At 36.7% G+C, this 16,296-nt stretch overlaps 1 protein-coding gene across 6 annotated transcripts in view; it reads left to right on the forward strand.

Annotated features, from left to right (window-relative positions):
- LOC128181378 (uncharacterized) overlaps window positions 1–11,980 on the forward strand; it is a 30,118-nt gene extending 18,138 nt beyond the window's left edge. For 3 of the 6 annotated variants that reach the window (XM_052849769.1, XM_052849768.1, XM_052849763.1), the window contains exons 2-12: window positions 55–1,691; window positions 1,895–1,981; window positions 2,406–2,570; window positions 2,759–2,934; window positions 5,098–5,247; window positions 5,501–5,609; window positions 5,948–5,980; window positions 6,598–6,775; window positions 7,761–7,966; window positions 8,116–8,130; window positions 8,531–11,980. In XM_052849769.1, the coding sequence (XP_052705729.1) occupies window positions 56–1,691; window positions 1,895–1,981; window positions 2,406–2,570; window positions 2,759–2,934; window positions 5,098–5,247; window positions 5,501–5,609; window positions 5,948–5,980; window positions 6,598–6,775; window positions 7,761–7,966; window positions 8,116–8,130; window positions 8,531–8,733 (2,958 nt within the window). In that variant the 5' untranslated portion in view covers window position 55 and the 3' untranslated portion in view covers window positions 8,734–11,980. The remainder of the gene's footprint in view (window positions 1–54; window positions 1,692–1,894; window positions 1,982–2,405; window positions 2,571–2,758; window positions 2,935–5,097; window positions 5,248–5,500; window positions 5,610–5,947; window positions 5,981–6,597; window positions 6,776–7,760; window positions 7,967–8,115; window positions 8,131–8,530) is intronic. The other 3 variants (XM_052849766.1, XM_052849764.1, XM_052849767.1) reach the window with 3 other exon arrangements.
- Window positions 11,981–16,296: the final 4,316 nt, after the last annotated feature.

Raw genomic sequence — 16,296 nt, forward strand, 5'->3', positions numbered from 1 at the left:
TATCATTTTTCCAATATTGTTTATGAACCTCTCTGTTTAACCTTTGTTTTATAGGATGTATGAAGACAGTTTGAGTGAAACCCTATCTGCCAGTGAGTTGAGTCGAGTTCACGTCCCTGGGATGGATCAGGATTACGATGACACTGCAGAGTTCTACCGCTACTACTCTCCTCCCTCTTACAACACTCAGGTTTCTGCGGACTGTGTGTTCGATGTGCCTGACGCAGAGGAAACCCTTAAGCTTTTCCGCAAACCTTTCAAAATTGTCAACCCCGGAAATCACATTACCAAGAGGACCCCTGAATACTCCAGTATCAGCTTCATGCACTGTCGCCACCTCCAGGGCCTCGGAAAGCAGTACATGAACCTAAGGTCTGTAATGGAGGAGAGAGCAAGACTTGAATTCCTCAGGGACTGTTTGTTCAGAATCAAGAGTGTCACTACATTTGTCCATGATCTGGAAAACTTGGTGCAGGCGGAATACCGTACATACTATGCTATCATGCATAACTGTTTGATGGACAACCCCTCCAGTAAGATCTATTGTCTGAATGCATTATGTGAAGATCTGAGGACTCATGTTGGGCATTGGAATAACATTAAACAGTGTTTACACAACAACCGCTGGCTACAGCCCATCCTGGGCCGGCTCTATCTGGATCTGGAGTACGTCCGGAGGGTCCTGTCTCAGCTGTACAGTGACGCCATCTACTGGATGGAGAAACTCATTGTCATCGGCCTACAGGTGTTTGCTCACGGCAGCATGGCCACACTGACTCAAGAAATTGTGTGGAACATAGCAAGAGGACTGGAAGATTTCAACAATGTAGCTAATGGATTATTCAAGAGTAGATACATGAGCATCTCATATTTCATTCTGGAACACTTACAGTCAGAGATGACAAATCTGACTTGTAAATCTGACCCCAGGGTCACAAACCACCCTGGTCATGTCTCCTTTTCTGTGAAAGCCATTCCCTTTTCTAAGATTCTCAACATAATTGCTGTTGAACGTGCTAAATATGCTGCCATAGAAACCCACCGATTTTTCACTGCAAACGAAGACTTCGTTCGGATCCTCTATTCTGGAAAATTACCAAATTATGTGTGGAACGATGAAGTGCAGTATCCTGGTCACATATCCCACCACCTTGATACGTCGGACTACCACACTGCCAGTGGAAGCATGACCTCAATCAGTGGAGCCATTCTCAAGGTCGGGTCGGTCCGAGCCCCTGATCTTACCCCCTATGAACCCCCACTAAACGAGTTTGCTCGTCATGAAAACGAATTTGCTGAAAACTTTTTACTTATTGTGTGCAATTCAACCAATCTCCTCAGGAAAGGTGAGAGTAGTTCTAAAAGTAAACATAAATCTGGGAAATCCCCACGAAGTCCTTCCTCAAAGCCCCCCAAAGGGCAGGACACCCCCGTTCTATCTCGAGCAGACTCGAAAAGGAAGACGGTTTCCTGGGGGGATAGTGCGGACACCTCAATCCGGTCACAGCTGACTAATCGCTACATGGACGTGCTGTGGAGGTTCTTTGGCTCAGCCCTGGAGCAGTGTTTCTATGAGCCGCTGTGGGGTTGTCGTAGTAACCAGATGGTGGGTGAGCTGGGGAGTGTGGTTCTTAGTGGTGCTACCATGGTGACAGTTGTCAGGAATATGATGGAGCATGTTTGTCTCAAAGGTACACACTGAAATTAAAAGAACCTTTAGAGCTTGCACTCTCTCAAATCATAAAACGCCTATATATTGATCCACATTATCTTGATTTATCAACCCAGTGTAATAAATTCAATTACATTTAATTCTAATTATTGTATATAAAATATGTTACATTTTGTTTTAAAGTAGACTTTTGATGTTATATATATATTACATATTTTACAGACATGTTCCCCACCAATGCTGTCCCCCCTATCCTGGGCGTGGCCAGGAAACTCCATGCACAGACAGCTCTGCAGTCCTGGGATATATGTAAGTACCGGAAGTCTAAAACAGTGAAACATTGGACCATCCTCCCTTGACATGTCTTCTGTTATACCCCGTAACCATGGTAACTGTCTGACTCTGAACTACTGATTATATCTGTAATTTTTACAATTTGTCCAATCTTACTGCAAGTTTTATAGCATTCTGATCTTTGCATTCTAAACTGTAAGACTTTAATGCATGTGCTAATTTATAAAGTTACCTGACATGGGAATTTCTTACCATTGATTTAAATATAAACATTTATACTAGTATCACTTATGATGTCAAGGTAAAATTTCTGGACCCATGTCATTGATTTGTATTTAAACTTGGACTATATCTTTCAGAGAATTGTAATATTGAAGACATTTACTGAAATTTTTGCTCAGTGACCTATTTGATTTAATGATGTGTGATGTGTTTCCAGTGATGTGTGAGGCCTTGGGCTGTCAAATGTCAGACAAGTGTTACCCCTGCCTCCTGGCGTCGGGGGACCACAGCACCAAGACCGGGATGTTACTGAGGGACACCTATCAGCCATTGTTTAGCCTCCTACAGGAAAACCTGAAAGATCTCCCGGAATCTGCCAAAGGTAAGAATCCCAGGTCTCTCTCAATTAGTTACACCCTCAACATTCAAAAATAGAAAGTTGCAATTGTTAGCAAAAGATACTCATTAAAATCAAATGTACTTGCATTTAAAACATATTTAGATACTTCTTATACACTGCAAGGACACTTGGATTTCATGAGATATGTTTATTTTTCTATTTATTTCAAGATGGCAGTCTGTTGCTACCCAGACAAGACCTTGACCTCTCCCAGGTGACAGGTATCATTTGTCGTCTGCTCGCCAACGGTCAGGTGGCCCACAGCTGGTGCGTCCACAAATCTCACGGCTTCCTGTCGTCCTGGGCAGTGGGCAGCTTTCTACTGGTCACCCAGACAGACCTCAAGGTAATCCCCTTTCTACTGGTCACTCAGACAGACCTCAAGGTAATACCCTATCTACTGGTCACCCAGACAGACCTCAAGGTAATACCCTATCTACTGGTCACCCAGACAGACCTCAAGGTAATACCCTATCTACTGGTCACTCAGACAGACCTCAAGGTAATCCCCTTTCTACTGGTCACTCAGACAGACCTCAAGGTAATACCCTATCTACTGGTCACTCAGACAGACCTCAAGGTAATACCCTATCTACTGGTCACCCAGACAGACCTCAAGGTAATACCCTATCTACTGGTCACCCAGACAGACCTCAAGGTAATACCCTATCTACTGGTCACCCAGACAGACCTCAAGGTAATACCCTATCTACTGGTCACTCAGACAGACCTCAAGGTAATACCCTATCTACTGGTCACTCAGACAGACCTCAAGGTAATACCCTTTCTACTGGTCACTCAGACAGACCTCAAGGTAATACCCTATCTACTGGTCACTCAGACAGACCTCAAGGTAATACCCTATCTACTGGTCACCCAGACAGACCTCAAGGTAATACCCTATCTACTGGTCACCCAGACAGACCTCAAGGTAATACCCTTTCTACTGGTCACTCAGACAGACCTCAAGGTAATACCCTATCTACTGGTCACTCAGACAGACCTCAAGGTAATACCCTATCTACTGGTCACCCAGACAGACCTCAAGGTAATACCCTATCTACTGGTCACCCAGACAGACCTCAAGGTAATACCCTATCTACTGGTCACCCAGACAGACCTCAAGGTAATACCCTATCTACTGGTCACCCAGACAGACCTCAAGGTAATACCCTATCTACTGGTCACCCAGACAGACCTCAAGGTAATACCCTATCTACTGGTCACTCAGACAGACCTCAAGGTAATACCCACCAGGTCTCCTCACTCTTTGGATTTGCTGTAAAAGCAATCTTTATTTATATATGTAAAAATTTCGCAAGGTTCAGGAGAATGTCATAGTTGAGAATATGTCTTGCAACTATGACATTCTTGTTCAGGTGGAAGTGCCTATGTAGATAGACATATACAACTAACCTGTTATGTATCTATATTTGTATTTGTATCAATGTTTGATATAATCTAAATAATTATGCTCTGTTGCAAACTAGTCTATTACCAATAAATTGTGAAGTAAAGTCACAGAGAATATAGGTTGGTTTTTGGAAGGCTAAATCTTCTCCTATTGATACTATACACTGTTTAAGATTGACAAATGTTGAATATTTCTATGAAGTTCAGTGTTATTTTATGATTCAGCCTTGACCTTTATCTCTATAACTACAAGTCAGGTATGCAGACTTTTCAAATGTAACAAATTTTACAATATATGCTGGGTAATTAACAAGGACCGGCTCTATCCTACTTTTGTTTTGCTTTAAAAGTGCCTCCAAGAGATAAGTAAATATTGACAGTAATATGGATTATATCTAGGTCAATGTTTTGACTTGATTGAAGTGGTCATTTTTGTTCAAATATTTTGTAAAGCCCTAGATAAAGTGATTTGATATGTAGGTCAAAACAAAGAGGGATTGGTATTTCATGCATATCTTGGCAATTAAAAAGTGCTATGTTTGACCAGCCTTGTTTGTTTATAGAAGGTTCAATAAGAATGCATGGAAATAAACGTATGAATTATAAAGTCAAACATTTTTAAGGAAAAAGAAATGTTATGCAGTATCTTCAAGAAAACTTGTGCACTTGAAGTGATTGTGTGATCCCTGTAAACGAGAAATTGGATCTTGCCAGGCAGAGAAAAAACTGCTCGTTTTCAGTAGACATGATTGTGTGATCCTGGATTGGACTTAAATTTTAAAACAATTTTTACAAAATTAAATAAACTATCTATTCAGTTTTGGTTTTCTAATCTAATTATGTTACCTGATATTTATTTTAACACATCATGAGAAGAACAAAAAGAAATGGTATTTATTAAACACATGTTTATTTATTCCTAATGTTGATACAGTTTTTACTAAATACTGCAAGTTAACAAAAGGGTATTGACCTGTAGTCTTTTAATCAGTGTATATGATACCGGTAGTTACACATCCTATTGGAAGTTAACTTGCCTTGATGGTCATTTTCGGTTTTACTAACATAGATTATTCTTTTATTTTTCCTCTGACAGATCTTGGCTGATGAAATGAAGAAAGCATTGCACAATGCACAGCTGTTCAGCTCAAAGAACGTCAGTAAAACAAAGCTCTGTGAACAACAGATGGGTATATATCTCTCAGAGGTCACACGGCTGATGTCAGAGGTCAACAACCAGCTGCAGGTAAGGTCAAGGTCATTGAACCTGAGGTCAATTATGTCAGCCCAAGGACATCCAAATTAAAGTCAAGCTGCTAGTCTATGAATGCCTTAGCAGAAAACATTTGTAAAGAGTTAAAAGATATACTATTGTGTTTGACAAAAATCTGAGGACTACGATAGCTTTCTGCATTATGAATACCTTTCTATGCATTTGATAAATGAATTAGTCGTTGGTGTGTGTGAGAGGAGATCTATGGTTTGTTTTCTTTTTCCAGTCTCTCTCGGGTGCCGCCATAAAGGTCTTCTCAGATAACTGTAGCAAACTCTCGATGGACTACTTCAGTAGTGAGATGCCACAGGGAAAAGTCTGGAGGAAAAAAGCAGGTAGGTTTACTAGCCAGTTGTTCTACAACTGAATATTATGTGAAACAAATATACAAAGGAAATTCATGGGAAATGATGACTCAAATTTCATGCACAGTAATTTCATGTGAATTTCAATTTTGTGTACATGTACTTGAGTTCACATGCAACATTTTCATTTGAAACTTGTGCATCTTGTTTTCAAATTAATTTTATGCTAAAAGTGACACATATATGCAAAATACGTGAAAAAAGGAAGAGTGACAGTGTAAAGAAAGGAATTTATATGGAGTCTTTTGATTTGTCCGCCCTGATTGACCTTACCAATGGCCCCTGTTTAATTTGATTTTCATCCTTAGGTGGAGATTGTTTAAGTTGCAGGGAATGGATTAGTAAGCCTACTTTGTTTACAATTCTTGAGTTTTTCTTCCTTTAGATTAACATTTGTCCTTTACATTTTAATACGCAGGATAAATGTCATATTTGCTATTACCAGTAGTGCTGTTTGCCTTTTTTCTAGTTATTTCTTGTGTGTTCAAATGTTTTCATAAATTTGGCCCCCACCTCCTTTTTGTTACCTGTAGTTATAAATAACAGTTAAAGACTGCAGTTCTTGAGTGAACTGTTGCTTCTTAATGAGATGTCTTCATCAGTTGTCAAATATCACGCCGTGATTTCATTGCCATTTTCACGTTTGATTTAGAATTAATACAAACCAATCAATTTGCTCCTACCTTCTGGTTATTGAGAATTTAACATCATTTTCATTTTAAAAATATCAAACCAATGCTGATTAATCAGTATGCCCTTTATTAGGTGAGATTTTACTGTCATTTTCTTTATTATAAAGAATTAATATTAACAATTGATTAGCCCCGCCCTCAATAACGCAAAAGTTTATTGTCGTCTTCATTTTAATATACAATTACATGTAATATTAACCAATGTAATATTAACCAATCAGTTTGCTCCTACTGTTTAATACATTATATTTAATTGTGGTTTTCAGACCTGCCGGCGGAGCACAGCCTGTACATTGAGCACGCTCTGGAGACGATTCTGGAGCCGGTCATTGATGGCGTCAGTAAACTGAAGAAAGCCGCCCAGCTCGGAGTCGTGTCGCAGGCAATCAACGCGTTCTGTGAGGCGTGGAAAAACAACATCCTCAAACACAAAATCAAGTTCAGGTCAGGCCTCATTCACAAAACTATAGAACCTACCCTTACTTTGTGTCAGACCTCATTCACAATACTATAGAACCTACCCTTACTTTGGGTCAGGCCTCATTCACAAAACTATAGTACCTTCCCTTACTTTGGGTCAGGCCTCATTCACAAAACTATAGAACCTACCCTTACTTTGGGTCAGACCTCATTCACAAAACTATAGAACCTACCCTTACTTTGGGTCAGGCCTCATTCACAAAACTACAGAACCTACCCTTACTTTGGGTCAGGCCTCATTCACAAAACTACAGAACCTACCCTTACTTTGGGTCAGGCCTCATTCACAAAACTACAGAACCTACCCTTACTTTGGGTCAGGCCTCATTCACAAAACTATAGAACCTACCCTTACTTTGGGTCAGGCCTCATTCACAAAACTACAGAACCTACCCTTACTTTGGGTCAGGCCTCATTCACAAAACTACAGAACCTACCCTTACTTTGGGTCAGGCCTCATTCACAAAACTACAGAACCTACCCTTACTTTGGGTCAGGCCTCATTCACAAAACTATAGAACCTACCCTTACTTTGGGTCAGGCCTCATTCACAAAACTACAGAACCTACCCTTACTTTGGGTCAGGCCTCATTCACAAAACTATAGAACCTACCCTTACTTTGGGTCAGGCCTCATTCACAAAACTACAGAACCTACCCTTACTTTGGGTCAGGCCTCATTCACAAAACTACAGAACCTACCCTTACTTTAGGTCAGGTATATGGGGTAGATTTTAATAGTGTAAGAATCACAGTAAAAAAAATCAAAGAAATTATCATAGCTTTGATTAAATGAACTTTGGCAGAATTTTAGTGTGTCACAGTCACAGTAATTGAAAATCCCAGAAACTGACCTGACATTGTTTCAGTGAAGAGTGATAGATTTTAAGTGTGTTACAATCACAGTCTTCCTGATGGATATTTTCAATGTCGACCATTTTTCTTTGCAGCTATGTGGGGGCGTATCAGCTTGGAGTAGATATAGGTTACATGAGGGCATGGCTGGGGGAATACGTCACTGACCCTGAGGTCAGACAGGCTGTCCTTGACCTTCAGGTGTTTAAGTATCTGAGTGGAGCCGTCATGATTCTGAAGAAGCAGCCATTCCGCAGGGGTGGATCTAAATTCCGGGAGCCATGTTCTATGGAAGATCTCAGTAAGTCGGAGCTGTTTGCAGCCTGTTAAGAAATGATATTTGTTCTACATATTTCTGTTCAAATTTTTCAAAAAGTAAAATTGATTTTGAATGATTATGTTATTGTTTTGAGGGTTTAATTATTTTGATACACAAATATTTTCCTGTAGCCCATGTTGGTGATGGTAAGGAAATATGAATTTTCAATGAGATTGCTTTAAAATTGTTTTTTGAATTTGAACATTTGGCTAGCCAGTGAATAGTATTGCAGCTAAATTTAAATTCATTTTAAGCTTTGCTTGTGAAACCATTTATATCCTTGTGAAATCCTTTTTGCCTCTGATCCATAGATGTGTATTGACTTTTTCTTATGTGTGTTTGTAGAAGCTACTGGGTATATTTCACTCCTGATTACTTCATACACTTGATATAAAGGCAGCAATGTTTTAATTTCGTATACATTAATTTACACTTTAATTATGAATATTTATCATCATCACACTAGTATTTGAGTTATTTTTCATGTCAGGGCTGTTAGGTTATGGATACTGGATATCCATTTGATTCTTTGCTTTCTCCTTGTAGGTTGCAACGGGCATGCTGACCTTGAAAACATCAAAGTGGAACGGAACATTTCCCGCTCTGTTGATACGGATCTTCCACCCCCGATGGACGAGTCAGACATAGAGTATGTAAACAACATTAACGAGTGGCTGTCCCTGCGTGTACAGGGGGGCTCACGGGCGTGGAAGTTATCTTGTCTGAATGCTCCACAGACCAATGATTAGTGACTAGTACAATCGTGGATGTGGAAAAATATCACAATCATGGAGGTGGAAAAAGATCACAATCATGGAGGTGGAAAAATATCCTAATCGTGGAGGTGGAAAAAGATCACAATCATAGAGGTGGAAAAAGATCACAATTGTGGAGGTGGAAAAATATCCTATTCGTCGAGGTGGAAAAAGATCACAATTGTGGAGGTGGAAAAAGATAACAATCATGGAGGTAGAAAAATATCCTAATCGTGGAGGTGGAAAAAGATCACAATCATAGAGGTGGAAAAAGATCACAATTGTGGAGGTGGAAAAGGATCACAATCGTGGAGGTGGAAAAAGATCACAATCATGGAGATAGAAAAAGATCTTTAATGAATTCTGCACAGAATACGTTTACTGGGTAGATTCAGGCAAGATCTCGGTCATGGAAAAAATACAGAGACAAACGAATAGATCTGGTTGTGGGAAATCCACAGGAAATGACAATTAGAAGACTTCAGTGCTTTAATCAGATAAAGTGTCCATAGAGAGAACCATGATGACAGTGGAGGTTATACTGCAATACCAGACACCCATCGGGAATGATTCCCACAGGGAAAAACACCACATCCTCTACAAAAGGAGATAATTCCATGTTTGCCATTGGATTGACATACGATGTAGAAGTAACAAATCACTCCATAACAATTACCATCCATTGGGAATTTTCTCTGTGTCAGTTTTAGGTGTGGATAGCATTTATTTATTTTTTTTTTAGAAACGCTATCCATTATGTGCTACATTTGTACCGAAAAGTGCTGAAAGTTTTAACACAGTTTTTCCAACTCATCTTTTTACATATGCATGGGTGTGTATCATGAAAATTTTTTGTTTAACTTATAAAACACCTAATTTTTAGCATTCATTTCTTGGTAGATGTTCATGGTTTTTATCCATTCCTATTAATGGACCCACTCAACTTCCCAGGACAAGTTTATAGTGGTATGATACCATCGATGTTAGCCAGGGGTTTTTATTCCACCCTGCCCATGGGGAGGGAAGTTGATGAAAATCATTTGGCTTATGAAGATGCATGGTACAGACTCTGATATAAGTAAATAGGTCCCTATGTATGTTATGTATTAGTAGGATAGCTACATCAGCATACATAATGGCTGGTACTCTATCACAGACTTGTAATGTCTCTCTTGCTGAATTAAGTCAGAAGTTATCTTTCCTTGTATCGTTGTAGCTGATTCATAACATTCATTTGTTGATGTAATGGTCTCTAGTTCTGATATTTATTAGACATTGTGTAAATCTGTTACAATATAATTGGTACCTGAATCACACGTTTCACCACTGCCAGATGTTTTCTTTCACTAAACTACATGTACTGGTACACCTGGGTTTACATTTTGTTTTAGTTTCCAGATTGAAGCTGGAAGCATGCGTTGTTTTGTTGGATTGTAAACATGTTGTTTAGCTGTTAACAGATTTTGAGCTTCAAGTCAATTATATTGCATAACAGCAGTGATACAGAGTGAGAATGGACGAATGTGAGGTTCTACATGAATCCAATCTACGAAACTTGTGATCCTGTTTGTCAATGTTGAAAATCAAAATCTTTACAAGCCCAGTTCTTGTCATGAACCAGCTCAGGAAATATTGAAGAATGGCAAACATTGGTACCTATATTTCGTTAATGTTTCTGCTGACAAGCACATAGATATATGTCTAGTAGGAGAGGCCGTTTTGCCAATCACCATAGGGCAGAAAGCTTCACTGTGTCGTTTTGATACTTTTATATTTGCTATTGTCTGCAGTTATCGCAATTGAACAGCTTTGGCAATTTGTCATGACACTAAGTATGACTTTTGTTGTGCATTGTGCCATTTGTTACAAAAGTGATTGTTGTCCTCGAGTTTTGACTGTTGTACTTGATGAAGATAGACTTTCATTATTTCTTGGAATATTTCTGTCCTGTTACATGCCGTGTACAGAGTTACTCCCCCTGGGAATGTGAGCTGTTGTTTAGGTTTGGTTGTTTTATTGTCATTTGCTTTATCCTACCCATCACTTTTGGTTTCGCTGTGTGTTTTGTTCACACAACGTTCGGTCATCTTTCATTAACTACAACTCCTGTTACATTATACTCAAGTGACTGTAGATGCAGGAAATGTTCTCAAATCATTGGGCATTGAACTCTCAGTCATCTAGCTTTGAATCCATTTGTTATTTGTTATAATACAATGTAATTCATGTAGATAGTGCTAGTATTTCTTATGACTGTTGTTCTTTAAGGTACATTGTACAGTTAAAGTTTCTAAAATAGAAATGATAATGATTTATGAGTGAAACTTGCAGGAAATCAGTTGTGCGTTTTTTTTTATAGGTATTCAGTCCATAGATTAGAGAATTTTTAAAACAACTGTGAAACTTGTTGACCTTTATAAAAGATAACTTATCAGAATATTTTTTTTAACAAGTGATTTATGAATAATGAATCCAAAAAACAAGTTGTATATGATAATATACTTCTCAAGTATGTTTACAATTCCGATTTAATATAATGGATTCTGTATTTTGTGCCTATTTAAGTTGAATACCATTAGATTAAGCGAATGATATACAAAGTTTGTTCCCCCCACCGATTGGTATTTTGTTCTGTGATAATCCCATGTGACAAAAAGATGAGTTATGTATCCTTTGTTATCGTCACAGTTTACAGGCAAGCTCTGTGGCCTGATGGCCTCTTTATATCTTTATATATTCTAGTCAGTCTTACCGATTATTTATATTTATTTATTATTTATTGATGCGTTTCCATGTCAGATACTGTTGCTGAGTGTAATCTTAAGTCTACACCTGTCAAAAATAAATTATAGGTGCCTGTTTTCTCTCAACCTATTCCTAGATGCATTAGAGGGGCAATAATGTTACCCTGTCAATGTCAATGATCTTTATGGTCAAAAAATTTAATATTTCAATATTCTGTTGTAATTAAGATAGGTTGAAATTTATCTAATTTAGACAAAGGTGTTTTAGTCGTAAACGAGGGTCTCTCCAATGTTACTCTGTATTTGTCTGTGATATTTGTTTTGTCTAAATTATTTATTATTTATTTTTACACCTATTTGTTTTTAATATTCTGTTTACACAGACTTGGTATTTTACTCAGCAATAGAAGAGAATGATTGTTAACATAAGTTATCTCCCCTGGTTCTCTCCTTCCGTCCTCTAGCTGAAACCAAATAAAGGATCTTCTATCAAGTAACTAGGTGTGGTCTTGGAATTTCTCAGAGAGAGAGAGAGAGAGAGAGAGAGAGAGAGAGAGAGAGAGAGAGAGAGAGAGAGAGAGTGTGTGTGTTCAAGGAAGTGGTAATGATAATTGTTCCAAGCAAAAAAATATTTGATGAAGTGGACACATTTCTTTCCAATTTTATTTTGGTTTATTACGTACAAAAATCAAAATAGGTGTGCTTCAAAGCAGAGGAATTCACTACATGTATATATTCCTTTCAAACAATGATTGTGAGGAAATGTTGAAAAGTAAAGAAACTGTGCTCATCTACCAAAAAACTTAAGTATAATTACTCTTTGGAATAGGTATTTCTTATATTTAATTTTTTTTTGCGACTTTGGAAAATGCGTACAAGCTGAGCATCAACGCAGACACGCTAACACTAGAGTGGACGAGGTTTATCTTGAAACATATACCTTCTGAGTTCTTTGACTAACTAGAGTTATCGTTCCTCTCCCGTGAGAGATGGGTGACAGCATCACGTTTTAGTAACATTCCTTAATAACATAAATATAGAACCGCTAGCTGCTCGGTGATTTTAGCTACATGTATATATTTCTTCATTTAACATTCTGATCTGCCCTGGAAACATTTCGACATTGATCATTCTTTAAATATAGGAATTCCCACCATGAACGTCATATAGTTTCAAAAACCCGAAATTTACAATCTGAATTTCAAATTTATCAAAAAAAGAAAAAAAAAAACCCTGATAACTTTATCAAATGAAATGTCTCTTTTAAATTGACAGTCTTTCTTCCTCTTTTTATTTTTCCACTTTATCGAAATTCAAATGAAAGGCGTGTGTCCCAAAATCATTTTAACAATTTTAAGTTTATCGATATAAAAATATTCTCACGTTTTTAAATATGATAAGAAACCATGAATCAGTACCGCGGGAATTGAATTATGTACACCAAAATAAGTTCGGGTTCAACAAAGTCGCCGAGCAATCTCCCGTTCCTTGGGAACTCAGATTTGACCGAATTAAATCAGCCGTGCTCTCCATTAAACTTCTTGTCCCGAAATTCCATAGATTTGAAGAAAAAAATCTTTTTATATGAAGATCTATTCGTATATCAAGTATGTAGAAAATCGTACATGTAGTTTGTATACTTTGGACGACATAAGTCTAAGACACAATACTTGAGGTACGCGTCTCAAAGTCAAAGCAGATAGCGCTAACTGGAACTGTACCATGGTGTGTGTGTGTGTGTATATATATATATATATATATATATATATATATATATATATATATATATATATATATATATATATATATATATATATATATATATATATATATATATATAAATTTCATTTCAATTTGCACAGCGCCAATATGCATGTGTTCATGGCTATTTTGCGCCCTCAAGTAACCTTCAATCCACACCATGCACTAAGTAAACATTACTATAGTAATTAATTCGCACCTTCCAGTTAACTCAGATTCGTATAAGATACAGGGACCTGGCGTTAAAAATATTTCTTTTAATACTACAATTATCACTGGATAATTTTCTTTTTCATCATAACATTATCCCCTGTAGTATAGTGACCTGTGTCATCGATATCTGCGTCTTCCTGTTTCGGGTGCTTCAATGAACGTATTCAAGAAGCCACTACATTTGTGGATGAAAGAATCTGGGGGAATAAGCCGATGCAAAAAAGTCACATAGGTCCATTAAAAAAACTTTCTAAAAAATTTCACTTTTGTTACATTTATTAAACATATGTAATCATTTACATTCTGTGCTGCCATAACCCACAAAAAGTAACTTCACATTTAATTGTTATTAAGACAACAAAATAATTATATGCTAATTTGGCAACAAAATGATATAGAAATCGGATGTTCAAATTAGAAGGTAAAATAATATCTTCAAAACACTGTTAATGGCAAATTATTTAAAGCAAATTGAGCTGTATTTCTTAGAACTTTATTTTGCCGAAAAACCTGCCGTATGATAATTCTACATGTCAGTTAAACCTATATTTAAAAAAATATGAGTAGAATATAAAAAAATTAAAGAAGAAAGATATCACTTCTAGGCAACCCAGATATTTCACAGGACAACGATTCTGCAATTTAACTTCAGCCATTGTCAATATACATATTTTCCCCCAAACAGGCACGTAGTATCGTTTTTGAAAGGGGGCAGACTCATCCAAAAAAATCTTGACAAGCAAAAAAAAAAATCAACTTTAAAAAATCCTAATCCGGGGGGGGGGGGGGGGGGGGGGGGTTGTAGTATAGTGTATCTATATCTTCAATTTCACACTTCATTTCCTTATATTTTCATTCCAATTTTTTTTTATAAACTCCCCCAAAAAGTGGGGGGGGGGGGGCAACTCCATGATAATTGAATTTTTTATATGTAAATTTAAGAAATTTTGTTGCTGCGAGGAAAAGTGTGGGGGGGGGGGGGGGCAGGCCCCTGCCCCCCTTCCCCCCGATGTTACGTGCCTGCCCACAAATACATGACTTTCAGAAGTCTTCTGTCACTTTTGTAGTCAATTGCATTTAAGGTTGCTCTATACACCCACAGTTTATTCCAATTTTAAATGGAAGACCACAGAACATAGTCTTATCAAATATTAAAATGATGATAGGGATACTATAGGTATTTTAAAAGTATTTTCTAATGTTTTTTCGTGCTTTTGTAAAATATTTCTTAAAAAGACAGCTAAAAAATATAACAAATTGAAAGAAATATTTTTGTCATTTGATGGATCTTACCTTCTGACACATAAAAAAATATAACACCTCTTAACATTCAAAAATGTTATTGCAATTATTTTTTTTAGTATTTCCCCAAAACATAATTTTTCATATTTTCTTACTCTGTTGACAAATCATCTTAAAAAGTTGTTTTATGTTATAAGAAAATGTATTTTAAGAACTGTGACATAAAAAATTGAATGAAAATCATTGCAAATAAACACAAAAAATATTTCATAAATTTTATTTGGTATGAAAGTTCCTCAGGTAAGGGTTATCGTTCCTAAGTCCCAAGGCACAAACACCTTGGGGACTTTTCATTTCTGAGTTGAAGAAAATTTCCTAAATATATTGTTGGAATGATAAATACATACATATTTTATTATAGGCCTGTGTAAGTGAATATATATTCGCTTTAATGCAAAACTAAGTCAAATAAATAAAGGGGAAAATTGACTAGGCTAATAGGATTTATGTATCCCAACCTGAGAGAAATTCAAAGCAACCCTCCCATCCCCTTAATGTGGTAAGGAACATCTGTCGATATTAATGTGCATTAAAGTATACATGCATTATAATTGAAATACTTTCACTGGTTTAGAATTTTAATTCACAGTATTCAACCAAAAAATACGTTTTAGAAAGAAGATGGGGGAATAAGATGGCGCAAATGCCCATTCGGTTTAGTAGTGAAATACAATTTTGAATTTATTTTTCCCCAATTAAATCTATTCAAATATATTATAATACAACTTTGCAAAAGCAAAATTCTAATTATAGTCAGTTTTTAATATATTTAACAAAAAATAAGAAAAAAAAATATTGTCGGAAATTTTGATGGTATCGAACACGTAACATAAAAACTCTAGATATATAAGGTTAGCTTATGCCAGGTACTCTAACCACTGAGCCATTTCAGACACAACAAAGTGGGCTATTTAAATATTATGTGTGACTAAGGCCACGAACTATCGGACTTGTATTATTTTTTCAAAACGTTCAATTGTTGGGATACAAAATGATATTTTTAATGTATAGTGGGTCATCTCTCCACGTTTTTGTTGATTGAAATCAGTTTGTTTTCCAATAGACCTTAAATAGATTATGAGAAAAATATGGAGCACAGACCCACTCTATAAAAGAAAATGCCTTGAAGTTCTAAAAAATGACAGTATTTGCAGGTTTTGATACGTATACGCCTGTTTGAGGCAACATATTCCAAGTATTGAACATACCTATGGGTTAAAAATCAATGATTCGTTAAATATATATTGTTTTAAATGATTTAAAAAAAAAACCATCAGATTTATTGATACTTTAATTTTTCAGTAGCCTGTCCGACCGCGTATGGGCATTTTACGCGCCTTATCCACCCATCTTCTTTTGTAAAGTTAAACAATTTAAAGTTCTCAACGGGAATCGAACTCATGACCAACAGGTTTGTAGTGAACCAACTTTTTTTTTTTTTATCTTTTATTTGTAGTGAACCAACTAACCCACTACGCTACGGTGTAACATTTTAATAGTGGGAAAGAAACTATTTAAAAAATTATACTTGATTTTA

Source organism: Crassostrea angulata, chromosome 4 (assembly GCF_025612915.1).
Source record: "Crassostrea angulata isolate pt1a10 chromosome 4, ASM2561291v2, whole genome shotgun sequence".
NCBI lineage: Eukaryota > Metazoa > Mollusca > Bivalvia > Ostreida > Ostreidae > Magallana > Magallana angulata.